Source organism: Labrus bergylta, chromosome 21 (genome assembly GCF_963930695.1).
Source record: "Labrus bergylta chromosome 21, fLabBer1.1, whole genome shotgun sequence".
Lineage (NCBI taxonomy): Eukaryota > Metazoa > Chordata > Actinopteri > Labriformes > Labridae > Labrus > Labrus bergylta.
In genome coordinates this window covers 15,523,642-15,544,784 of record NC_089215.1, presented here as the reverse complement: position 1 = coordinate 15,544,784, position 21,143 = coordinate 15,523,642, and the positions used below count along the sequence as shown (strand labels likewise).

At 46.3% G+C, this 21,143-nt stretch overlaps 1 protein-coding gene across 3 annotated transcripts; it reads right to left on the bottom strand.

Annotated features, from left to right (window-relative positions):
* Window positions 1-1,057: 1,057 nt before the first annotated feature.
* On the bottom strand, window positions 1,058-13,114 carry bms1 (BMS1 ribosome biogenesis factor). 3 transcript variants are annotated; one of them, XM_065949840.1, is made up of 23 exons: window positions 13,016-13,114; window positions 12,129-12,309; window positions 11,610-11,800; window positions 11,104-11,183; window positions 10,349-10,537; window positions 10,047-10,189; window positions 9,771-9,892; window positions 9,496-9,689; window positions 9,159-9,301; window positions 8,326-8,840; window positions 7,666-7,767; window positions 6,807-6,961; window positions 6,577-6,658; window positions 6,282-6,343; window positions 5,824-6,021; window positions 5,550-5,738; window positions 4,379-4,559; window positions 4,113-4,171; window positions 3,912-4,037; window positions 3,265-3,412; window positions 2,257-2,432; window positions 1,856-2,017; window positions 1,058-1,459 (listed from the first exon to the last, which is right to left on the bottom strand). In XM_065949840.1, exons 2-23 carry the CDS (start codon window positions 12,299-12,301, stop codon window positions 1,232-1,234), a joined length of 3,618 nt encoding a protein of 1,205 aa, XP_065805912.1. In that variant the 5' UTR covers window positions 12,302-12,309; window positions 13,016-13,114; the 3' UTR covers window positions 1,058-1,231. The 3 variants fall into 3 exon arrangements, with proteins under 3 accessions (XP_065805912.1, XP_065805913.1, XP_020496286.2); XM_065949841.1 differs by having other exon boundaries at window positions 5,824-6,018; XM_020640630.3 differs by having other exon boundaries at window positions 13,028-13,050.
* Window positions 13,115-21,143: the final 8,029 nt, after the last annotated feature.

Genomic DNA, 21,143 nt, shown 5'->3' with positions numbered 1-21,143 from the left:
TCCCACAGCAGCAACACATGGCGAGGCGAGCCCTTCAAAATAAAAGCTCCCCCACATTTATTTTTGAATGAAAGGCTGGCTGTTCCAAATATAAAAAGGTACAAAACACACTTTTTCAGACTAAGCGTGACTTAAACAAATCTTAAAAAAATCTAAACCTCCATATAATTTTGTTTATCTCTTAAGCTTGTTTTGTTTCCTTTAAGTGTTTTTAAAGTTATTCACTCGTGAATATAAAACTTGGTTTGACTTCTACAGAAATAATCTACATTATGTTTGAATTGTTTGTAAAAATGAATGAGGGAATGATTGCGTTTCCTTTTTTTTATTCTCCATCTTTGATTATATTTTATTTTAACTTTGGTGAATGTAAATCTTTTTCAGAAATCCAATTTTAAAATGATCCCTACAAAGATTTTGTGTATTCACAATCAAAAATCAGATGTCCTAAAGTTTAAATGTCATAATCACAAAACATACCCCCCCAATATTAAATTTAAGAATTCATTACAGCGGTTAATGTCATTTATCTTCTTTGAAGATGTTTCTTAGGTCTTTGGTTCCTGTCTTGATCACGTAAAGTCATGCATATGTTGTGTTACGACGTTATGTACCAGGACCATGCTCTGGTCCGGTTAGTCCTTGAGCAGTGTGCAGGCCAGAGGGGGAATGGGGAGGGGGGGTAGGGTACGGGGCGACTGGGCCTGGTGTGAGTGCGCTCTAATTAAAGGCACAAAACTCCTCCTGGAGTAATCGTCCACCTGAGCAGGTAAAGAGGAGACACATAACAAGAGGAGCATCAGATCTGATCCTGGATCAGGTCCTGATTGACACATCTGATCCTGGATCAGGTACAAACTCTGTTCACTGGTAATCTTGTGTTGTGTGAGAGTCTGTAGTGATGAACCTGATCTAACTTCCGCCTCTGAAACGTCAAACTTTAGAGGATCTAAACATTGTAGAGAGCTGTGTCCCCCCGCCCCCTCCTCTCTAGAGTCGATACTAACACAGGTTGCCATGTGGTGGACTACACATCTGACTGATAGCTGAGAGTGAGTTCAGGTTATTTTGTGTTTTATTAAAACAAAAGAACATTTTTTACAGTTAATCTTCACACACTTAGAAACACATTAAAAAGCTCCTGTGACAGAAACTCTTAACAGTCCACATCAGTCTGCAGAGCTCTCAGTCCACTGACTGGATGTATCCCTGTATTCAGTCTAAATGCAGGTCAGTCATCCTGCGGCGCCCCCTTCAGGCTGGACCTCTGCTTCCTCTGCTCTGTCTGGCCCATGACGCGGTAGAGTTTTTTGCGCGCCTCCTTCTGTCTCTTCAGCTTGGCATCCTCCTGTTTCTCCTTCTCCTGCAGGAACTCCTTGTGTTTAGCGTGCTGCAGCGTGTGTGCTTTCTTCTTCTTTTGGTTGTGGACTGTGCTCAGAGCGTGGAGCAGCGCAGCCACCTGCAGGACGAGAGAAGAACAACAGTAAGAGAAGTTCCAGGTTGATCTGAGTCTTGTTTGCACAGTGATGACTAAGTGACTGTTTTCTTTCCTAAATAATAAAAATCATTTTGACTTCATTGATGTGATTCTTTGGGTTTGACTGGTTTTGAATGTAAAGATAATTCATCTTCAGAGACTATTTAATTCTTTGAATCCTGGTAATCCAAACTCACTAAACTGAAAGATGACATGAGTCCTCTGAGCCAACCCCCCTTAAACAAATCTTCAGTAAACAAGGTCTTGTTTGCCTTCGTCTCATTGTGAAACATTTGACCTCTGACCTCTGCTCTCATAGTTAAATCAGTAACTATCAGGAGGTCATGTGATCACACTGAAGGTTCTGGTCCGGCTCACCTTTCTCTCGTGGGGCTCTCGGATCACGCTGGGTCTCTTCAGGTCTCGGGGAACTTTTCCTTTGGCCTGTTGTAGTTTGGGTTTGCTCTTAAAGGGGAGGGCTTTCTGCAGCTCTTTGGGAATGTGGAGGGGGTTAAAACGCCTTGGACCTCGGACCACCGGCTGCAGAGTAAACACACACTCAGATTAAACATCTCTTCGGGAAATAAAACTCAACAAGCATACAATCTGTTTGTGTCAGGAGACAAAGTCCAGAGACAGCTTCATGTCTCTGATTGTCCCCGACTCCAAAGATATTTCATTTACTACAAAAGAAATCAGCGATGAAACTGATTAAATAACATAAATGTATAATATGGACCCTGACGACACACAGCTGATTGGACCTCAGGTGACCTCACCTTGTACAGAGAGTCGGCGTTGGGTTTGTTGCGGATGCCGAGCTCGTGTTTGAGCTGTCCGAGCGTCTTCATGCCGGCCCAGCTGTCCTTCTGCCCGACGGGCAGCAGCATGGAGGAGACCGGGTTATAGAGCTGAGGGACCGAGACCGGGAACCAGGAGCGCAGGAACACAATGTCTGTGGAAAACAACAACAGAAAGTTTAACTACTGCACAACAACAACAACAAAAACAACAACACAACAGAGTTTAACTACTACTGCACATCAACAACAACATCAACAACAACAACAACAACAAAAAGTTTAACTACTGCACACACATCAACAACACAAAGTTTAACTACTGCACAAAAACAACAACAACAAAAACAACAACACTACAGAGTTTAACTACTACTGCACATCAACAACAACAACAACAAAAAGTTTAACTACTGCACACACATCAACAACACAAAGTTTAACTACTGCACACACAACAACAACAACAATAACAATAACAATAACAATAACAACAGCAGCAACAACAACAGGATGTCTACGCCTCGTTTCCACCTCTGGTTGTGTTCGGAGTCGGGTCAACCAGAGGTCGAATCATTCCTTTGGGAATCTTCTTGATGTTTGGTGTTCCAGCACATCAGACTCTATGAGGCATCATGTGTTTACTAACAGATCTACAGACTCTATGAGGCATCATGTGTTTACTAACAGATCTACAGACTCTATGAGGCATCATGTGTTTACTAACAGATCTACAGACTCTATGAGGCATCATGTGTTTACTAACAGATCTACAGACTCTATGAGGCATCATGTGTTTACTAACAGATCTACAGACTCTATGAGGCATCATGTGTTTACTAACAGATCTACAGACTCTATGAGGCATCATGTGTTTACTAACAGATCTACAAACACTATGAGGCATCATGTGTTCTGTAGACACCCGTTAGTGGAAACGAGGCGTAAAGACGACACTTGATGTAAACAGTGACAGTAAACACTGACCGCTCATGAGCAGGCGGTCCTCAAACGTGGCTCTGTACGCTCCTGCGGGTGAAGACAGAGCTTTCTTGATCTGTCCTCGGACTCCTGACACCGTCCGCACCGAGGCGCCTTCAAACTTGGCCACCTCCAGGACCGTGTTGAACATTCCCTGAGGACACGGATCAGAACACAAATACATTCAATGTTACATCAACGTTCAATCCCACATTTCAGACACAAGGCCGTTCAAAGAGGACAGAGGAGCAGAGTCTAGTTAGCGTCTTAGGACCCTGTTGTGAAGGTTGGATCAGACGCCTTTCAGTGGCAGAGCGTAGTGGGCGGGAGGGAGTGTAGACCTGGATTATAGAGTTTAGGTAAGGAGGAGCCATTTTTGTAAGTGAGCAGCAGAGTTTTAAATTTGATACGAGCAGTAACTGGGAGCCAGAGGAAGGAGATGAAAAGCGGAGTGACATGATGTTTCAGGAAGGTTGAAGACCAGTCGCTCTGCTTCATTTTGTATCATCTGCAGGGGTTTGATAGGAAGACCTGCCAGTAGAGAAATCACAAGAGCCTGTACCAGGAGCTGTGTACCTTGGAATGGTTTACATGGTCGTGGTCACAACGAGAGTTGCTTTAAACGATGCAACGACACACACACACACACACACCTTGATGAAGCTGGTGTTCTTGAAGATCTTGTACGGGTAACCGATCAGTTTGAGTTTCTTCACGACGGTCACAGATTTATCTAAATCCAGAACGACTCCCGTCGCTGCGATACGGAAATTATTGGTCTGCAGGGAAACATGGAGGTTAGGTTGTAGAAGACAGAGCGCCACGATGACCTTTAGAACAAACGTTAAACTCACTTTAGTGTCCGACACAGACTGCACCGCCAGGAAACCCGTCCCCTGAGGAGTGACCGGACCTGCAGGGACACCCGGAGAAACAGGTTATTACTGTACAGAGTTTGATCTTTTTCATCAGAATAAACCGTATTTCTGATGTTTTTATATGCAAGGCCACACCAAGCGTTTATAAAGAGCAAAATGTGTCTTCCTCTCATTGTGGCCTGAATCACATCGTTCATGTCTGATCTTAAGAGAAGGCGGAGTTCAAAGTGTGTGAGTCTGACCCCAGATGGACGCTCCACAGTGCATGTGCTGTGGCGTGTATTTGAGCAGGCGGTGGCGTCCGTTGTGGTCCTCAATGTGATACAGGGGGATGGTCTGAAAACGTCTCCACCCCAACGACAGGATCAGAGGGTCTCTGGTCTTCAGGATACGACTGTACCAACGGTGTTTCTTCACACGCATCTACACACACACACACACACACACAAAAAAAACCAAAACTTTAAAATACAACTTTAATAGTTACATGCTCAACATATTTAAGGGGTTAGGGTTATGTTAGGGAGCAGAGAAGCATGAAAATGCAAAAGTAAAAAAGAGTAACATGAATTATTTGTAAAATATAGAGGAGAATGGCGTCTCTCTCATGTCCACAGAGTGTCCCGCTCGCCTGTTTTCAGCACTATGTAACTTTATCAGCGGTGAGGTCATCTAGTGAGAAGTGCATATGTCTTTACGGCGCTAGTTCACACAGCAGCCTTCAGCTACAAAGCAGCCAGTTAGCCCGTCTCTTGAACCTTTCTGTACGCCACCCACGATTCAATACACGCTTGTAAATTGTGCTTAACCAGTTTTACGTACGAGCTTCCATGCTGAGTATTTCACTCTGTCTCTCTCTGTTTGTGCCTGTGAGTTCATGCGCTGGTATAAGGACGTTAGCAGACACAAACACTCCCATGGTCTGGGGAATCAGAACCAAACCTCAAAGAACAGAGGTATGCATAGAACCATGGGCTGTATTGTTGCATCCCAATTCATAACAGATTGTAACGTAGCGTTAGCATGTATCGTTAGCGCTGTCATCATTGTCTCGTGCTTAGCAGCTTTAGCGGCTGCAGGAAGTCATCTAACCCGAGTCATGTCTCAGGTTTGATACGAAGAAATCAATAAATCCATCTGACACCAAAAAGTCGTCTCTTCAACGATCTGCAAACGAGATGCAGAGTCAGAAATCAGCTAACATTACTGTAACTAGCTAGAAGAAATGCGCCACATGCACGGTGTCTCTGAGGGGGAGGAGTTAACAGCACTGTGTGTTTACCTAGAGCGACGCTGCACTCAGAAACCTTCGGAGGGCGTCAAAGTGAAAAATACACTCTACACATGGTTGTGTGAGCTCTGCGAAGCTTCACACTCGTTAGCTTAGCATTCTCTGCTCTGTGTGTCTCGTACCTGCAGGTATCCCACGTTGCCCTCACTGGAGGCCAGCCCCCCGAGGATGATGGGATACTGGGGGTCAAAGTTGACGACAAACTCACAGGGCAGGGAGGAGATCTCTACTCTGACGTACATCCCCGGTCTGAAGCCTTCGTACTGCACTCTGGTGTCATCGTCCACGTCCTCAAACTCCGCCCTGTTGAGCTGCACAAACACGCCGCCCACATTAAAACGATAAAAGAAGTAAATATTTAAAAAGAAAGACTCCTAACGTCTCCAGATGTTTCACCTCGGCCTGTTTCTGCATCTCCTCCTTCAGGTCATCGAAGTACGTGGCCTCGCCGTCATCGTACTCGGCATCGAACCTCTCCTTCAGCCGCCGCTTCTTATCCAGGCGCTTCTTCTTCTGCTTCTCATCCTCATCCACCTTCATCACGCCCTCTGCACCATCCTCTTCGTCATCCTCTTCATCGTTCTCACTGTTCTGCTGGTCACAGGGTGGACGAGGAGAAAACAGTTGTAAGGAGATGTTAGAGGACAGAAACACTTCAACATCTGAAGAAAAAGAAGCAGGATGACCACGAGTGACCTCTGATCTGAACTGGCTGAATAGACTCTAAAAAGCCCGCCGCCACCTGGTGGTCAGCAGGGATGAAGCAAAACCAGGAGGATGAAGGTGTGAAAAATCAAACAGATCAGAACAAACTGATGCTTCATTTAAAAAACACACAGCTGAGACTGACTCACCTCATCCTGAGCTTTGTGGACCGCCCCCGTTTCCAGGTCCTCAAAGTCCCCGTACAGCTCCTCTGAACGAAAACACACACACACACACACAGCATGTTAAGTGCAATACTATATCATGGTCTGTGTGCTGCAATAGTTACAAACTAAACTGAAGTGCAAGATAGATCACTATTATTCATGATCCTCACCTGAGAGCTACATAAACCTAAAGACACGCCTGAAGACTCAGCCTGTATGTTTTCAACAGTTTAAAGGTGTTTGTGTGTATGTGTGTGTGTGACTGCTCCTCTCTCACCGTCCTGTTTGAGCAGCGTCTCAGCATCCTCTCCCTCCTCCCATTTCCCCGTCACAAAACAGTCTCTGATGGAGTTCAGCATCTGGAGAACAAGAACACATCAAGTTTCGTTCAAACACGATTTAACATCAGCAGCGGAGAAAGACATCTGACTGTGTGTGTGTGTGTGTGTGTGTGTGTGTGTGTGTGTGTGTGTGTGTGTGTGTGTGTGTGTGTGTGTGTGTGTGTACCTCCTCCAGGTCCCAGTCATGTGACGTGTCGGGGTTAAAGCGTGAACAGTCGATAGCGTCTGCCGTGACCTTTTTACTCTTCTGAGGTCGGCTGACTCTGAACAGCCCGCCCAGCTCCTCCTCGTCCTCTTCATCCCCCGTCTCCGCTCCTAAAACTGCAAACGCAACTTCATCATGACCAGAACACAGACGCCGAATCACAGCGTTCATTTACTATCATGGAGTTTAAGGCACGGTAAATAGGTTTGCAAAATCCTCCAAGAAGCGGGAAGAAGAAGTAACCATGGCAACCACTGGTGCGCTGCGAGTCCATCCTGCTAACTGTGGATGTTTTTGTTATTTCTGAGATGCCAACAACGACCCTCTTCCTACGTCCACGTCTACCGTGCAGCTCAGAGGATGAAACGGGCCGTGCTGCATGGATACAGCGGTTTTTAAAGTGACAGGAGCCGTTTAGGATAACTTCACATAGCCGCAGACCATACTCGTGTAAACATGAATCGTGCCCGGGACCACCTCTTCAAGGCGAGAACGGTACGTCTGTGTTCACGCTGATCACATGAAACAGACTTCAGGGTCAAGTGTACTCGGACCCTGGTCCCGGGTCCCTGGTGTGAAACCCCCCTCACATTAATATCTTCTTTTTTATTTCAGTTTCAGACGTCGAACAGATCAGTCACGAGTTCGGGCTCCTGTCTGCTCGCTCAGAGTTTGTGATTAAATCATAAAGGGGACGAGAAAGAGACGAGCGTCCGCAGACAGAGAGGTCAGAAAGAAAACGTTTGTAAATATTCTTCATTATTATAATGAGGGCTTCAGGGGAACATGGACGTTAGCTGGTCAAAGCCATGAAACTTACCTGAGCCGTACACCAGTTTCCTCAGGTTGGGGGCAGCCTCTTGTTGCCGTAGAAACGCCTGGGAGGCTTTCTGCTGCAGACCCTCCTTCCACCTCAGAGAGCCTGAGGATGATAGAGGTGAGATGAAGCTCCAACGTGATGAAGCGCTGAGTAATATAACGTTATTCTACGAGCTCGTTAGCGTCAGCTGCTACATTTTATCCTCTCAGATTAGTTTGAAATACATTTCTGTACGTATTCATTGAGCACGTTTTGTTAAAGCAGCAGCTCTGACCTGACGATGCTCACTAACAGACGAGATCTTTTCATGAATCACCTGCAGATGGACGACTAAACCCCTACAGATCCCTCAGAGAGGTCAGATGTGACTTATTACACACTCGCCTCGATGTCCCTGAAGAATACCTCCGTCCTCTGTGTGGACGTTGAATGTGTCCGCTCTCATACAGCGTGTAACATTCACTCATCATTTTTTCACAAATTTTAAGTACATCATGACTGTTCGAGCAGCTTAGAACTCCACCGCTCACATTCAAACACGCAGGGAGGGAGACGCCACCACAGTAATGGCGGCTTGTCAACTAGCAGTTAACCCTGTTTAAGTCAGGTTTGTTATTCTACAGTCTTTAAGGCACCTGATTCAACAGTTTACATATTTACCCTCCTCCTCCTCTTCCTCCTCGTCCTCTTCGTTCTCCTTCTCTCCCTCCTCATCCTCCTCCCCTGACTCGTCATCATCTTCTTCATCACTCTCCTCCTCCTCCTCCTCCTCCTCAGAACAGTGTCCAGAGTCTCCTGCTCTTCCGGCCTCCTCCTCCTCTTCATCACTCTCCTCTTCTTCATCGCTCCTCTCCAGCTCGTCCTCACTGTCAGCGAACGCCGGCACCTCCACGCCTCCCTCCTTCGTCTCCTCCAGCTTCTGTTTCTTCTCCGGAGGAGGAACGTTCTGACTCGCCTGATCGGATTCAGCTCTCGCCTTCTTCAGAAACCCGGACAGATCATCTCCGTCTTCATCCTCCTGATCCTCATCGCTGTCCTCACTGTCGTCATCGTCTTCTTCATCTTCATCATCGTCCTCCTCCTCCTCCTCCTCCCCCTTATTGAAGACCACCTTCCTCCTCTCTCTCTGAGTGTGAGGGTCTAACACAAGCGTCTCCTGGAGCCCCGCCCCCTCTCTGTCACACACACAAGAACAATTATACTTAACCTTTAACAAACTCACAAGTTGAAGTTTGTCATCATGAATCCTTGAAAGTTAAATGTGATGATAATAAAGTGTGTGTGCTTGCGTGCGTGTCTGTGTGTTTATGTGTGAGTCTTAGTGTCTGTGTGTGTGTGTGTGTGCGTATGTGTGTGTGTGTGTGTGTGTGCGTATGTGTCTCTGTGTGTGTGTGTGTGTGTGTGCATGTGTCTGTGTGTGTGTGTGTGTGTGTGTGTGCGCGTGTGTGTGTGTGTGTGTGTGTGTGTCTCTGTGTGTATGTGTCGTGTCTCACCCGCTCTGCTCCTCCACGGCTGCAGAATCCAGCGTGGCCGAGCCGCTGAACAGAGACACTTTACTGGCGGCCATCTTTGCGTCCAGAGTGGCGTGTGTGTCGATAAGAGACTGAACCAGCTCCGTGGTGGGACGCCCCTCCTCCTACAGCGAGGACGCAAAAATACACATAACACCAGGTACACACAAAACTCTCCATCTGCTCTTAGAGGGAATCACACAGGACTCTTAAAGGTTTGCCTTTGAACATAACGTCAGTATAAGTTAAAGGTACCAAACGTGTCTGAACGTCTCCAGTCGATTCCTTCAGGTAAACATGCTGCTGACAACATACTCACCTGTTGCAGATTGACGTGGCTAGCGGGCAGGTCGATGTAAACGGCGTCCTTATCGTAAACGACCCCCCCGACCCCGGCCATGGGAGCATAGAGCAGACGCTCCTTCTCGTTCAGAGCTCTCTTCTTCTGAGCGCCCGGCAGTGAACACGGGTCAGGCAGGAAGTTCACGTCTGACACCTGGAAGTCTCCCACACCTGTACGGAGTAACGTCACAGGTTAGTGTGCAGGCGAAAGGGTTCAGACAAGAGGAACAAACAGGGAATCAGACTTCATACCGGGGATGTGGACCTGGCCTTTGTTCTTCATGTATGTCCCTCTCAGGTAGCCGTAGAGTGAAACTGTGCGGTCACACTTTGGGTCCGTCCTCAGCCTCTCTGGGTCGGTCAGGTCCTCCATGCTGTGAGAGAGCAGAGAGAGTTACACACTAACTCAGCGACTCCACCTGGACATGTGACCCTCGAGGTTGTGACACTGAGGAAACGCTACATATCGTTGATCTGCGCGTTAATGACGCCGATTTTCAAGGTAATAAGAACGGCGAGATCACTGACCGATCAGCCAGCACGTAGGGATGAGACGTCTGCCACACCAGAGGACGAAACTTCATCACCGAGATGAAACGGCCCAGATTCTTCACCTCCTGAGTCTGATACTCTCCGAACACCATCCCTGACAGGTAGAACAGCTTGGCCCCCTGCAGGTCAACACACAGGTACACACACAGGTTACCGTACCAGGATTATACCTTCATATGATTCTAACTGTTTGACAGCACAGAAACAAAAATAGACACACACACACACACACACACACTGACAGGGGCAAACACAGGTAGAGTTACAGGTGTGTTTACCTGGTAGACCTCGGTCCAGAAGCGGTGTTTCAGGTTCTTCTTGGTCTTCCTCAGGGCCTTGTTGTTCTTGAACGAGTCCAGGTGAGTCAGCACGCCCATGATGCGAGGGAACCCGTGCACCTGGCAGATGTTCAGGAACTCAAACGTCTCCATCTCGAAGCCAAAACTGGCGTCGATCAGCATCAACACCTGAGGGGGGAACAAACATTTGTCCACTTTATAATGCGACATTCATTCCTGTTTGACGCTCCTGAGAGGAACTTCATGTCTGTGTTGATTTTGGCGCCCCCTGTGGTCAAAGCAGTTCATCGCCTCTCTGTGCTGATGCTGATCTGAGTATGGATCTCCTCCTTCTGTGCGACTCTGCCCTCTGTCTCTGCAGCGTGATGTTAATCTGCTCATCTGACCTCCGAGGTCCTCAGACCCGCTTCATACAGATGAGTCTGAATGTGTCGAACGCGCTCATATCTTTGCTGAACTGAACGAGTCAATCGGAAACTCTTAAATGAGAACGTGAGCGTCGTTCACCGAACACTGAGACGACTGCTCACAGAGTTATCGAGCACCATGAGCAGAAGCAGGACATGCAACACCCATCACGCACCCCAACATGGCTCTGGTAAGCATTTCAAAACAAAAGCCTGATCTTGCTTTATCTGTGATGAGAGTTTTATTCTGAATGATGACACTCAAGTGAACGGGTCGCCGTCAGCTGTTAGTTAAACATGAATGATGTGCCTTCGTTGTTTCCTCACCAGGTCGGCGACTTTAGCGAGGTCGATCATGGTGTTGATGTCGTTGTTACACTCCATGAAGGTGAGGCGGCGCTTCTTACCTGTAAAACATCAACACGTTAAACATTAAAACAACAGATAGAGTACAGACGAGCACACACACACATTGAACTGTGATCGTATTGACTTTATCTCAAAGTGCCTCTCTAAATCGTCTTGAACCTTCTCCCTCTCTGTCTCTGACGTCACATTGGGTTTTGGCGTTGCAGAAGTACGGCACAGTGGAAGTAGAGCGACTGAAACGCCCGGAGGTGTTGGTGGTGGGAAGACGGACAGCATCGCCCCAAAGGCCGACAACCCCCGCCGATCCATTCCCCCCACCTCGCCCCGGCCGTAACAGCGCACACCGCGCCGCAATCCACTCCAAACCACCCCCTCTGCGAGCGGGAGCTCCACACACACACACACACACACACAGTCAGACATGAACACACACAGCGCTGCACCGCCTGCAGGTTCTCACTCACCTGCCACGATGGTCACCGGCCCGTGAATCTCCCCCAGCTTCTGTCGGGTGAAGTTTTTGATCAGGCAGCGGATCAGGGTGCTCTTCCCCACCTTAGGGGGCCCGACTACGACGATGACGATGGGAGGGGGATCAAGAGGAGTCCGGTCCACCAGGGGGATGTGATGTTTCTTAGTCTTGATGTCCTGAGACCTGAAGAAGAAACAAGAGGAGGAGGAGTTAGTGTCACGTCAGACATGACAACAATGCAGCAGCCAGTATGTCCTCCTTCTAACTTTAGATTCTGCTCCTGAATGCTCTGGATTTGTTTGGACCAGAGACGGTAGGCGGTTTCAAGACGACCCCCTACACGGCCGTTTTGGACGCCCCTCTGTTTGCCAGATATGATTCCAGTTATCAGGTCAAAGACAGCTCTCTACAATGTTTAGAATTTAGACTGCAGTACCCATTTTAAACACTAGGTGTCAGAGTTACATATCGCTCCTTTAATGTGTGTGTGACTTTAATGATGACCACTGACCTGTGGAAGGTTTTGGCCATCCGAACAGCGGACTGTACGGCGAACGCTTTGGGATTCCGTTTGCGTCCATCTTCTTCTGTGGTGGCCCCCTGCTTCCTGAGCTTCTTCTTCTCTGCTTTGGGTCCGCTATGTTTCTGCTGATGTCGCTTCTGTTCCTTGACTTTACCGTCCATCCTGCAAACTGAACACGTTGAACACAGAGTGAATAACAAGCAGCCACTGGATTTGTTGTTTCACTCCCTGAGATGTGTTCCAGCAGAGGCTGCCCGATAACACATCATGTTTCCTTGCTCTGATTGGCTGTAGCGTGCAGAGACATTTCAGCCAGTCACATCAGTTAGTAAGAATGAGCCGAGACTGATCTGTATTTAACCTTTTTTTTCTCTTGTAGCTAAAATCTTTTATTTCCTCCAACCTCGACTACTCTCTGCAGATCTAAGAAAGATATCAGCAGATACAACTCTATCAGATGTTTTTCTCTCCACAATATCAATATCGGCCCCCAAAATCTCATATCGGTCGAGCTGTTTACAAAAGAGCCTATAACCTGTGGTTTCATTTCATTGTTTCTAATCTATAATGATGTCTGTTTGTTTTTATTTCACACTGTGAAACAAATAAACTATTATTTTATCATTCTTATTATGATAATGTGTCTGTTCCGACATGATGCCCTCTGAGCTGCGTGTCGGTATGAATGAAACATTATTTAACAATATGAGTTTGTGATTATTTCACGTGACGAGTGGACAAACAAGAAGAAAACATGCTAACACACGTTAGCTCCGCGTTCATCTGCACAGACAGCAGCTAGCGTTAGCCTAGCATCGTTCGGTGTTTTTTAAATCTTCGTCAGTATTAATGTTGAATTAAAGTATTTTAAATACCTGAGAGCTCACCGCTTCTGCTGCTCTCACGTGTGTACGCTCACCCAACCCGGAAGTTTACACACAGACAACACCGAGTGGAAACAGGAGGTAGCGCCAAAAGGTTCCGGCTCCTGCGCATGCGCCCCCTGCTGGCCCTGAAGATAACATGTTTAAAACAATAAAACAAAGAAATGCTGCTTTGACAATACATAAAATAATGGATATGAAAATCAAAAGGGAAATGAAATTATATACGACATAATAGGTTTTAAAATGTATAATTAATAGAAAGATAGATATTTATAAATCCATTTCACCCATGAGGAAGCTTGAATAATACTAATAACAATATAATTATCATAATAATAATCATAATTATTAATAATTCAGCTTTGTTAAAACACGAGTTATTGTGAAACAGACTTCCAGATATTTTTGTATCTGCTTATATTTGAAGAAAAAAACGATTTTTTTTCTTTTATTGTGAAAAGGACTTTAACAATCTGATATAAAACTAAATTATAATTTAAAAAATATTATTTCGTGAACTTTGTTTTGTCTGTCTGCTTTTGTGTCAATACAATTATTAAAAATGAAAATGACATAAATCTTGATTTATTGTTTTTTTCTGTTCTCTCGCTCAAAAACAAAAGTTGATCAAAAACAAATGGCAATAAACTAAAACGACAAATATTAACATTAATAATCCAAAAGGATGAAATGTTAAGGAAAGAGCAGAGAGACATTCATCAATAATATGAATTATTAATAAATAATAATTATATACAGTATATGGTCAGCAGACAACATGCTGCTTCTCTATAAAGCGTCCCTGTAAGGAGCACAGCTGAGGTTCAAGATTTAACCACTAGAGGGTGCCAACAGACCAACATCTGCTCAAAGCTCCCACATCACAGAAACACCAAAACCAGGAGTTCCCAAACTTTTCAGCTCAAGACCCCAAAAGTTTAGATGCCAGAGACCAGGGACCCCCCACTGTTGAAGGTTGAAGCATAAACATTAGGACAGGCGTTAATACATCAGGTGTGTCTGTCTTGGTTTAAAACGCAGCAGACATGTTGTTGCAGACAAAAATTGGAAAAATATGAAATTTTAAAACGTGTTAAATGTTTACTTTTGTTTTTTGGAAGGCCTCTTGCGACCCCCCCTTTGGGAACCACTGCACCAAACCATCCCATTATTAAAGGAGCAGAACTCATTTGAATGTTTGATGTCAGAGAGCTTCAGAGCACTAACATCGTGCGTTGTTTCATTAAAAACTTCATGATCGTCATCAGACTTCACTAACGATCACTTTCTGTTGGCCCAGCTGTTAAAGGGACTTCTCTGTTTTTAGTATGATTTCAGTCTTCACAGACAATTTAATACAAAATGATTTTATAGGAAGTGAAGGACAAACTTTCAAAATAATCTGTGGTTGTTGTTTGATGGAAACACACTTTGACCTTTACCCTCCGTGTTACATATTGTTCTTCATCTTTAGAACAAAGAACACGATCCTGAAAACTGGAAGATCCTTTCACTAGCAAGGATCACGCCACAACCAAATACGTTTAAGATATTTAATGATAGATGGTATGAATGTGCGACAGAAGACGATATGCTAAGGTAATGATTATGATGGAGAGGGATGTTGTCGGTTGGCTGGTCTGGAAGGTTTGACTGACTGCAGGCTGACTCAGGATGGAGGCTCCGTCTCAAGCGTAGTTCTGCCCGGGCTGATCACGGCCAGACTGTGCTTAATTAGAAAAAAAGAGATGGATGAGGAAGGAGGTTCAGTGGATGAGAGGGAGGGAAGGGAGGGTGGGTCGTTGAAGAACTGAGACAAACGTTGTGGAGTGGGATGGTTCAGTATAAGTAGGCTTGTCAGGTGATTGGAGGTGTGGAAGAGTGAGAGGAAGAGGAAGAGGAAGAGGAAGAGGAAAAGGAAGAGGAAGAGGAAGAGGAAGAGGAAGAAGACGAGGATGAGGAAGAGGACAAGGAAGAGGAAGAGGAGGCCTAGCAGGACGTGGAGGACACTGGGTTCGTAGAGGAAAACGCTCCTCTGTCCTGAGCAGGATCAGAGACGGGATGGTGAATGATCTGTCTCTTCACATTTTCGCACAACTGTTGTCGTCATCATCATCATCATCATCATCATCATCGGGGCGGCTCAGTCTGTAGGGACTTGGGTTGGGAACCGGAGGGCCGCCGGTTCAAGTCTCGGTGCGGATCAAATCTGGAAGTTGGTCTAGAGGCTGGAGGGGTGCCAGGGCGCTTCCCGAGCACTGTCGAGGTGCCCTTGAGCAAGGCACCAAACCCCCAACTGCTCTGACATGTCTCCAGCATTGCATGTCCACAGGTCCTGTTTGTGCATGTGTGTGATTCGGGCCTGTGTGTGTGAGAAGTGTGTCCCTATAAATAACAGAGTGTGAACCCAGATTTCCCTCAGGGATTAATAAAGGATATTAAAATCATCATCTTCCTCGTCTGTCGTCATCATCATGTTGTGATGAAGAGTTTAATGAAGATGATCTCTTGGACATGAAGAGCAGGTTCTTTTTGGAGGATCAGAAACCTTCATATTAATCACACACACACACACACACACACACACACACACACACACACACACACACACACACACACACATCCGGCCTGATGCAGGTCCCGGCCTGATGCTGCAGCAGAGCAGATGTGAGTAACAGAGCAGGTACCTGATGATGAATGTGTGTTCTTGTGTGACCTGTTCACCGCTCTGATTGGAGCTCTTTATTTACTTGTGTGGTTGTGAGGTAAACGGCATTTTGGCGACAAGCTGAGCGGCGTCTCCATCCGTCAGAGTTCAGAGGAGTAAAGTGTAAAACAATGAGGCAGAACAGACTCATCGATCACTGCTGAAGCTGCTGCTCTCATCCAAACTATGAGGTCAACTCAGATCCGCCACACGATGAGGGTAAGACCATTTTCACTCCTCAGGTGTTGTTCTGTTCAAACAAACTCGTTAGAGCTGGTGTGAAAGCTGTCAATCAAACCCTGCACACACACACACACACACACACACACACACACCACACACACACAGACAGACACACACACACAAACACACACAGACAGACAGACATGCACACACACACACACACACACACACACACACAGACACACACACACAGACAGACAGACACACACACACACACACACACACACACAGACAGACATACACACACAAACACACACAGACAGACAGACATGCACACACACACACACACACACACACACACACACACAGACAGACAGACACACAGACACACAGACACACACACACACAGACACACACAGACACACACACACACACACAGACACACACACACACACACACACAGACACACACACACACAGACACACACACACACACACAGACACACACAAACACACACAGACAGACAGACATGCACACACACACACACACACACAGACACACACACACAGACAGTGTCTGTGTATGTACACACACACATACACATGTACACACACACATACACAGACAGACAGACACACACACACACACACACACACACACACACACACACACACACACACACACACACACACAGACAGATACACAGACAGACACACACACACACACACAGACAGACAGACACACACACACACACACACACACAGACACACAAACACACACACACACACACCAATGTGTGCTCTTTAATATCTTTAATTTAAATTCAATCAAAGCTGAAGCCGAATAATGAACACAGCTCATGTTTCATTCACAGCTGATATGCTTTAAATCCTTGGGGAAGGTTAAAGACTCTGACCTCACACATGAGAAGAAGAAGAGTTACCTGAGACCCACTTTACTGTAACACAAACTTTAATACGATACCTGCACAGAGGTTTGTTTCTCCTCCACTCAGATCATCTTGACCATCAGTCCCCCCCCCCATGATAGGGAGTGGGGGTGGTAGTGTGTGTATTTGAGTGTGTGTTTTTGTGTCTCAGAGGCAGGAAGGACCACCCTCCCCCGTGCTCCCCCTCCCCCCCGGTCAGAGCCTTTGTTCCCTGATGATGTATGAGACAGCATCTCCCCTGGAGTACCTCAGGAACACGACAGCCGAGCAACAACGCCGTCCCATAATGGAGACTGATGGGACGGCTCCCGCTCCCTCCACTTTGTTCACGACTAAGATTGAGTTGGCGGGACACTGCGGGTTCCGACGGGGCCCTCAGAAAGCTCAGAGAGGGGCCCTCGTAGGAGGAGAGTCAACCTGAGGCGGCTCACGTCTGTCGGCTGCGCTGGGTCCCGCCAGCGCCTGACGGGTGGATGGACGGACGGATGATGTACGAGGGGATGGATGGACGGGGACCTGAGAGGTGAGGGGGAGTCCTGCTCCTCTGGTTCCTGTTGGACATTCCTGAGATGACTGAGGGGGGACGCCTTTACTCTGAAGGTGTCAGCTGAGGTTTGATTCCTGTGAGGAGATGTCAAGGGGAAAGGAGATGTCACAGTGAGGAAGGAGGCGTCACGGTGAAGGAGACGTCACAGTGCGGAAGGAGGAGGCAGTGAAGGAGACGTCACAGTGAAGGAGGCGTCACGGTGAAGGAGGCATCACTGTGAGGAAGGAGGTGTCACGGTGAAGGAGACGTCACAGTGAAGGAAGCGTCACAGTGAAGGAGACGTCACAGTGAAGGAGACGTAACAGTGAAGGAAGCGTCACAGTGAAGGAGACGTCACAGTGAAGGAGGAGATGTCACAGTGAGGCATCACTGTGAGGAAGGAGGCGTCATGGTGAAGGAGGCATCACTGTGAGGAAGGAGGCGTAACGGTGAAGGAGACGTCAGAGTGAAGGAGACATCAGAGTGAAGGAGACATCACAGCGAAGGAGACATCACAGCGAAGGAGACGTCACAGCGAAGGAGACGTCACAGCGAAGGAGACGTCACAGCGAAGTAGACGTCACAGCGAAGGAGACATCACAGCGAAGTAGACGTCACAGTGAAGGAGACATCACAGTGAAGGAGACGTCACAGTGAAGGAGACATCACAGTGAAGGAGACGTCACAGTGAAGGAGACATCACAGTGAAGGAGACGTCACAGTGAAGGAGACATCACAGTGAAGTAGACATCACAGTGAAGTAGATGTCACAGTGAAGGAGACATCACAGTGAAGGAGACGTCACAGTGAAGTAGACATCACAGTGAAGGAGACATCACAGTGAAGGAGGAGACATGATCGATGCACGACCATAGACTGTCTGCACGTCACCTCTCTACTATCTCTGTGCTCTAATGAACCTGCTGCATTATGTTTCCTGTTCTCCCCCCAAACCGTCTCCTGCTGTGAGGGGCGTGTCTGAACAACCAGATCAGGAGGATTTCAGGGGCGGTAGATATTATCATAAAGATTTAATAACAATATTATATCCTGCTGCGTTCTCACATCAGCTCACTCTGACTTTCTGCAGAATAAATACGAGGAGGCTGCAGGAGAAACTCCGGCTGAAGAGAGAAACATTCAGCTGTTTGTGTTCACACATGACGCTCAGCATGAACACTTCAGGAGTGTTTGTGCAGGTTTGACTGTCGCCACACAAAAAAAGCGGCTTACAGACATTCACTAAACTTATGAATGCAGCTAACCTGAGAGTCAAACTGTCTGTGTGCAGTCAGATGAGCTGATGTGAGAACACAGCAGGAAATATTCAGGAAAATCCACTTTCCGCGAGATGATGATATCCTGCTGCTGGCGTGCGACTGGTACGCTCGCCATGCATGTAATTAAACTGCTGCATTACGTTTCCTGTTCTCCGGTTTGTTCTTCTCCACTCGATGGTTGATACGGTGAATATGTGAGCATGTCTGAAAAAAGGATAACAGGAGAGAGTTATCCTTTTTCATGACTCCTTCACATCCACACATTTCATGTCAGAGTCTCCTCCACCTGTTGTTCTCAAGATCTGACCGACAGACACAATCGACAGGAAGACGATAGAAGTGAAAGGAGGAGAAGATGATGATGATGATGATGATGATGATGATGATGATGATGATGATGATGATGTTGTGAAGGTGAAAATGAGGACAGGAAAAAAAAACGTAAGTGACAGCTGAATGAATTCAAATCATCAGAAAACAGTGTGTGTGTGTGTGTGTGTGTGTGCGTGACTCAGACAGGGAACAGATACAATGATCTCATAGAGATGGAGGCTCTTTATTTACTGAATGGTTAACAGAGAATAAAATGTGATTAATGTCCTTTACTGCACAAAGAGCTGAACACACACACACACACACACACACACACACACACACACACACACACACACACACACACACTCATTAAAGCACAGAGCGGGACGTACAGGCTCCGCTCAGAGTCAGGGAGCAGGAAGGTGTTCACCAGGTAAAAGTTTAATTATAAAAAATTAACTGATGACAATAAAAGGAAGAATCCTCGTGAATGCACAGGTTTTTAAAAATCAGTGTTTCCAAAGAGCTCTTGTATTCATGAATCGATGATCAGTGGATCGATGTGTTATGGGTCGATTACAGAGCTGGAGTCTGGATGCAGAAAGCCTCTTCTAAAGAGTCTATATATAAATGTCGGATCTGTACCGGGGGGTCTGGATGTAGTTTGAGTATTTTGACCAATCAGGTGTCAGCGGGCTGATGCAGGACACAATCTGCATGAAGAGTGAAAGCAGGCTGAATAAGCGGTGACCTCATGTTTAAAAAAATGGAGCCAATGTGGACATGTACGTCCACTGCAATTCTACAATTCACTTAGCAGACACTTTTATCCAAAGCGACGTACATCAGAGAGTAAGAACAACACAAGCAAGGATCTAGAAAAAAGGGAACAATGTCAGTCAGAGCAAACGATCAGCTTTGAGTCCGATTGGACACACAGGTGCTGACAGGCATTGCACAGAGGCAAAGCACAACATTGACGGCAGTTCTTGAGAGCTCTAATCAGTATAGAAAACATCTTATAAGTCGTTATCAAACAAAAACAATCGTAACAACCATCATCATCATCAATGATATTGAAACCATCATCATTAGAGGCTGTCTGCAAAACCTCAGGACCTCCCATTAAGGCCCATATTAAAATGTCCATTTCTACATCAGAATAAAATATGTACAGCACGTTGTAGCTGCTTGTCAGGAGGCTTAAGGCCCGCCTTAGGTCCACGTATTTGCCCAGTAGAGGGGGATCCAAAGTTAGAATCAGCATTTCTGATATGGGGACCGCCATTGTTGGGCTTCTTAACTCCTCTCAGGAAATAAATGAGTGACATCACTGAGAGTACGTCCATGTTTTATATCATCTATGGGGAGACAATCCTCTGTAATGACATCCTGACTTTCAGATACTAGTGTTGTAGTACTCAAAATTAGTCTTGGTCTGCAGACCGGTCTCGAGACCACTTTTTCAAGGTCTCGTCTCGGAATTAAAATCATTTTTACTCGGCCTTGTCTCAGACTCGGACTGGGCATACTTTGGATTGATTGATTGGTAATGTAACTGCTTCATTATGTTCTCTGCTCTTCTGTTGTCCAGTGAATCTATCCAACGACATGTTTTATTGATATAAAGTAAAAAATGTTGACATAGTGTCGGACTCTGTTGCGTCTTCCGTCATTTCAGTGTTGTTCTTTTTGTGTCACAGCCTTAACCTGTCTTCAGGTACGTCTTCTTTACCTCCCATAGTTTTATCTGTAAAGGTTTAAGATTCACACACACTAATGATGACAAGGCATTTCATCCCCTGCAGATCAGACCAATCAACACAAGTCATGAAATGTTGGAATTATCACATTTTATATTTAGCAGCATGACTTTCGACACACTCACACGCACACCCACACACACACACACACGGACTAATCCTCCATGACTTATGAGCGGCTCGCTTTCACTTCCTTGTTTTGTGTGTGTGGATTCCCCTCATGACACAGACACTCTGATGTTGTTTACATCAGAACCATGGGCCTGCGAGCACCATGGGCAGCACCATGGGCTTACGAGTATCTCTCCATTTAAGGTAAACTGACAGTTTGATGCCTCTCTTTCTGACACACCTGCTCTGTATCTGTCATTTCTTGGTTCACTACATGATGAG

Bases quoted from the DNA above. Each gene is read 5' to 3' on its own strand.
- bms1 (XM_065949840.1), bottom strand. From the start codon at position 12,301: ATGGACGGTAAAGTCAAGGAACAGAAGCGACATCAGCAGAAACATAGC. The intron at 10,538-11,103 runs GTGAGGAAACAA...TTCCCCCCTCAG, and splicing joins TCGCTAAAGTCGCCGACCTG to GTGTTGATGCTGATCGACGC. The intron at 6,022-6,281 runs GTGAGTCAGTCT...CCCTGTGACCAG, and splicing joins TCCACAAAGCTCAGGATGAG to CAGAACAGTGAGAACGATGA.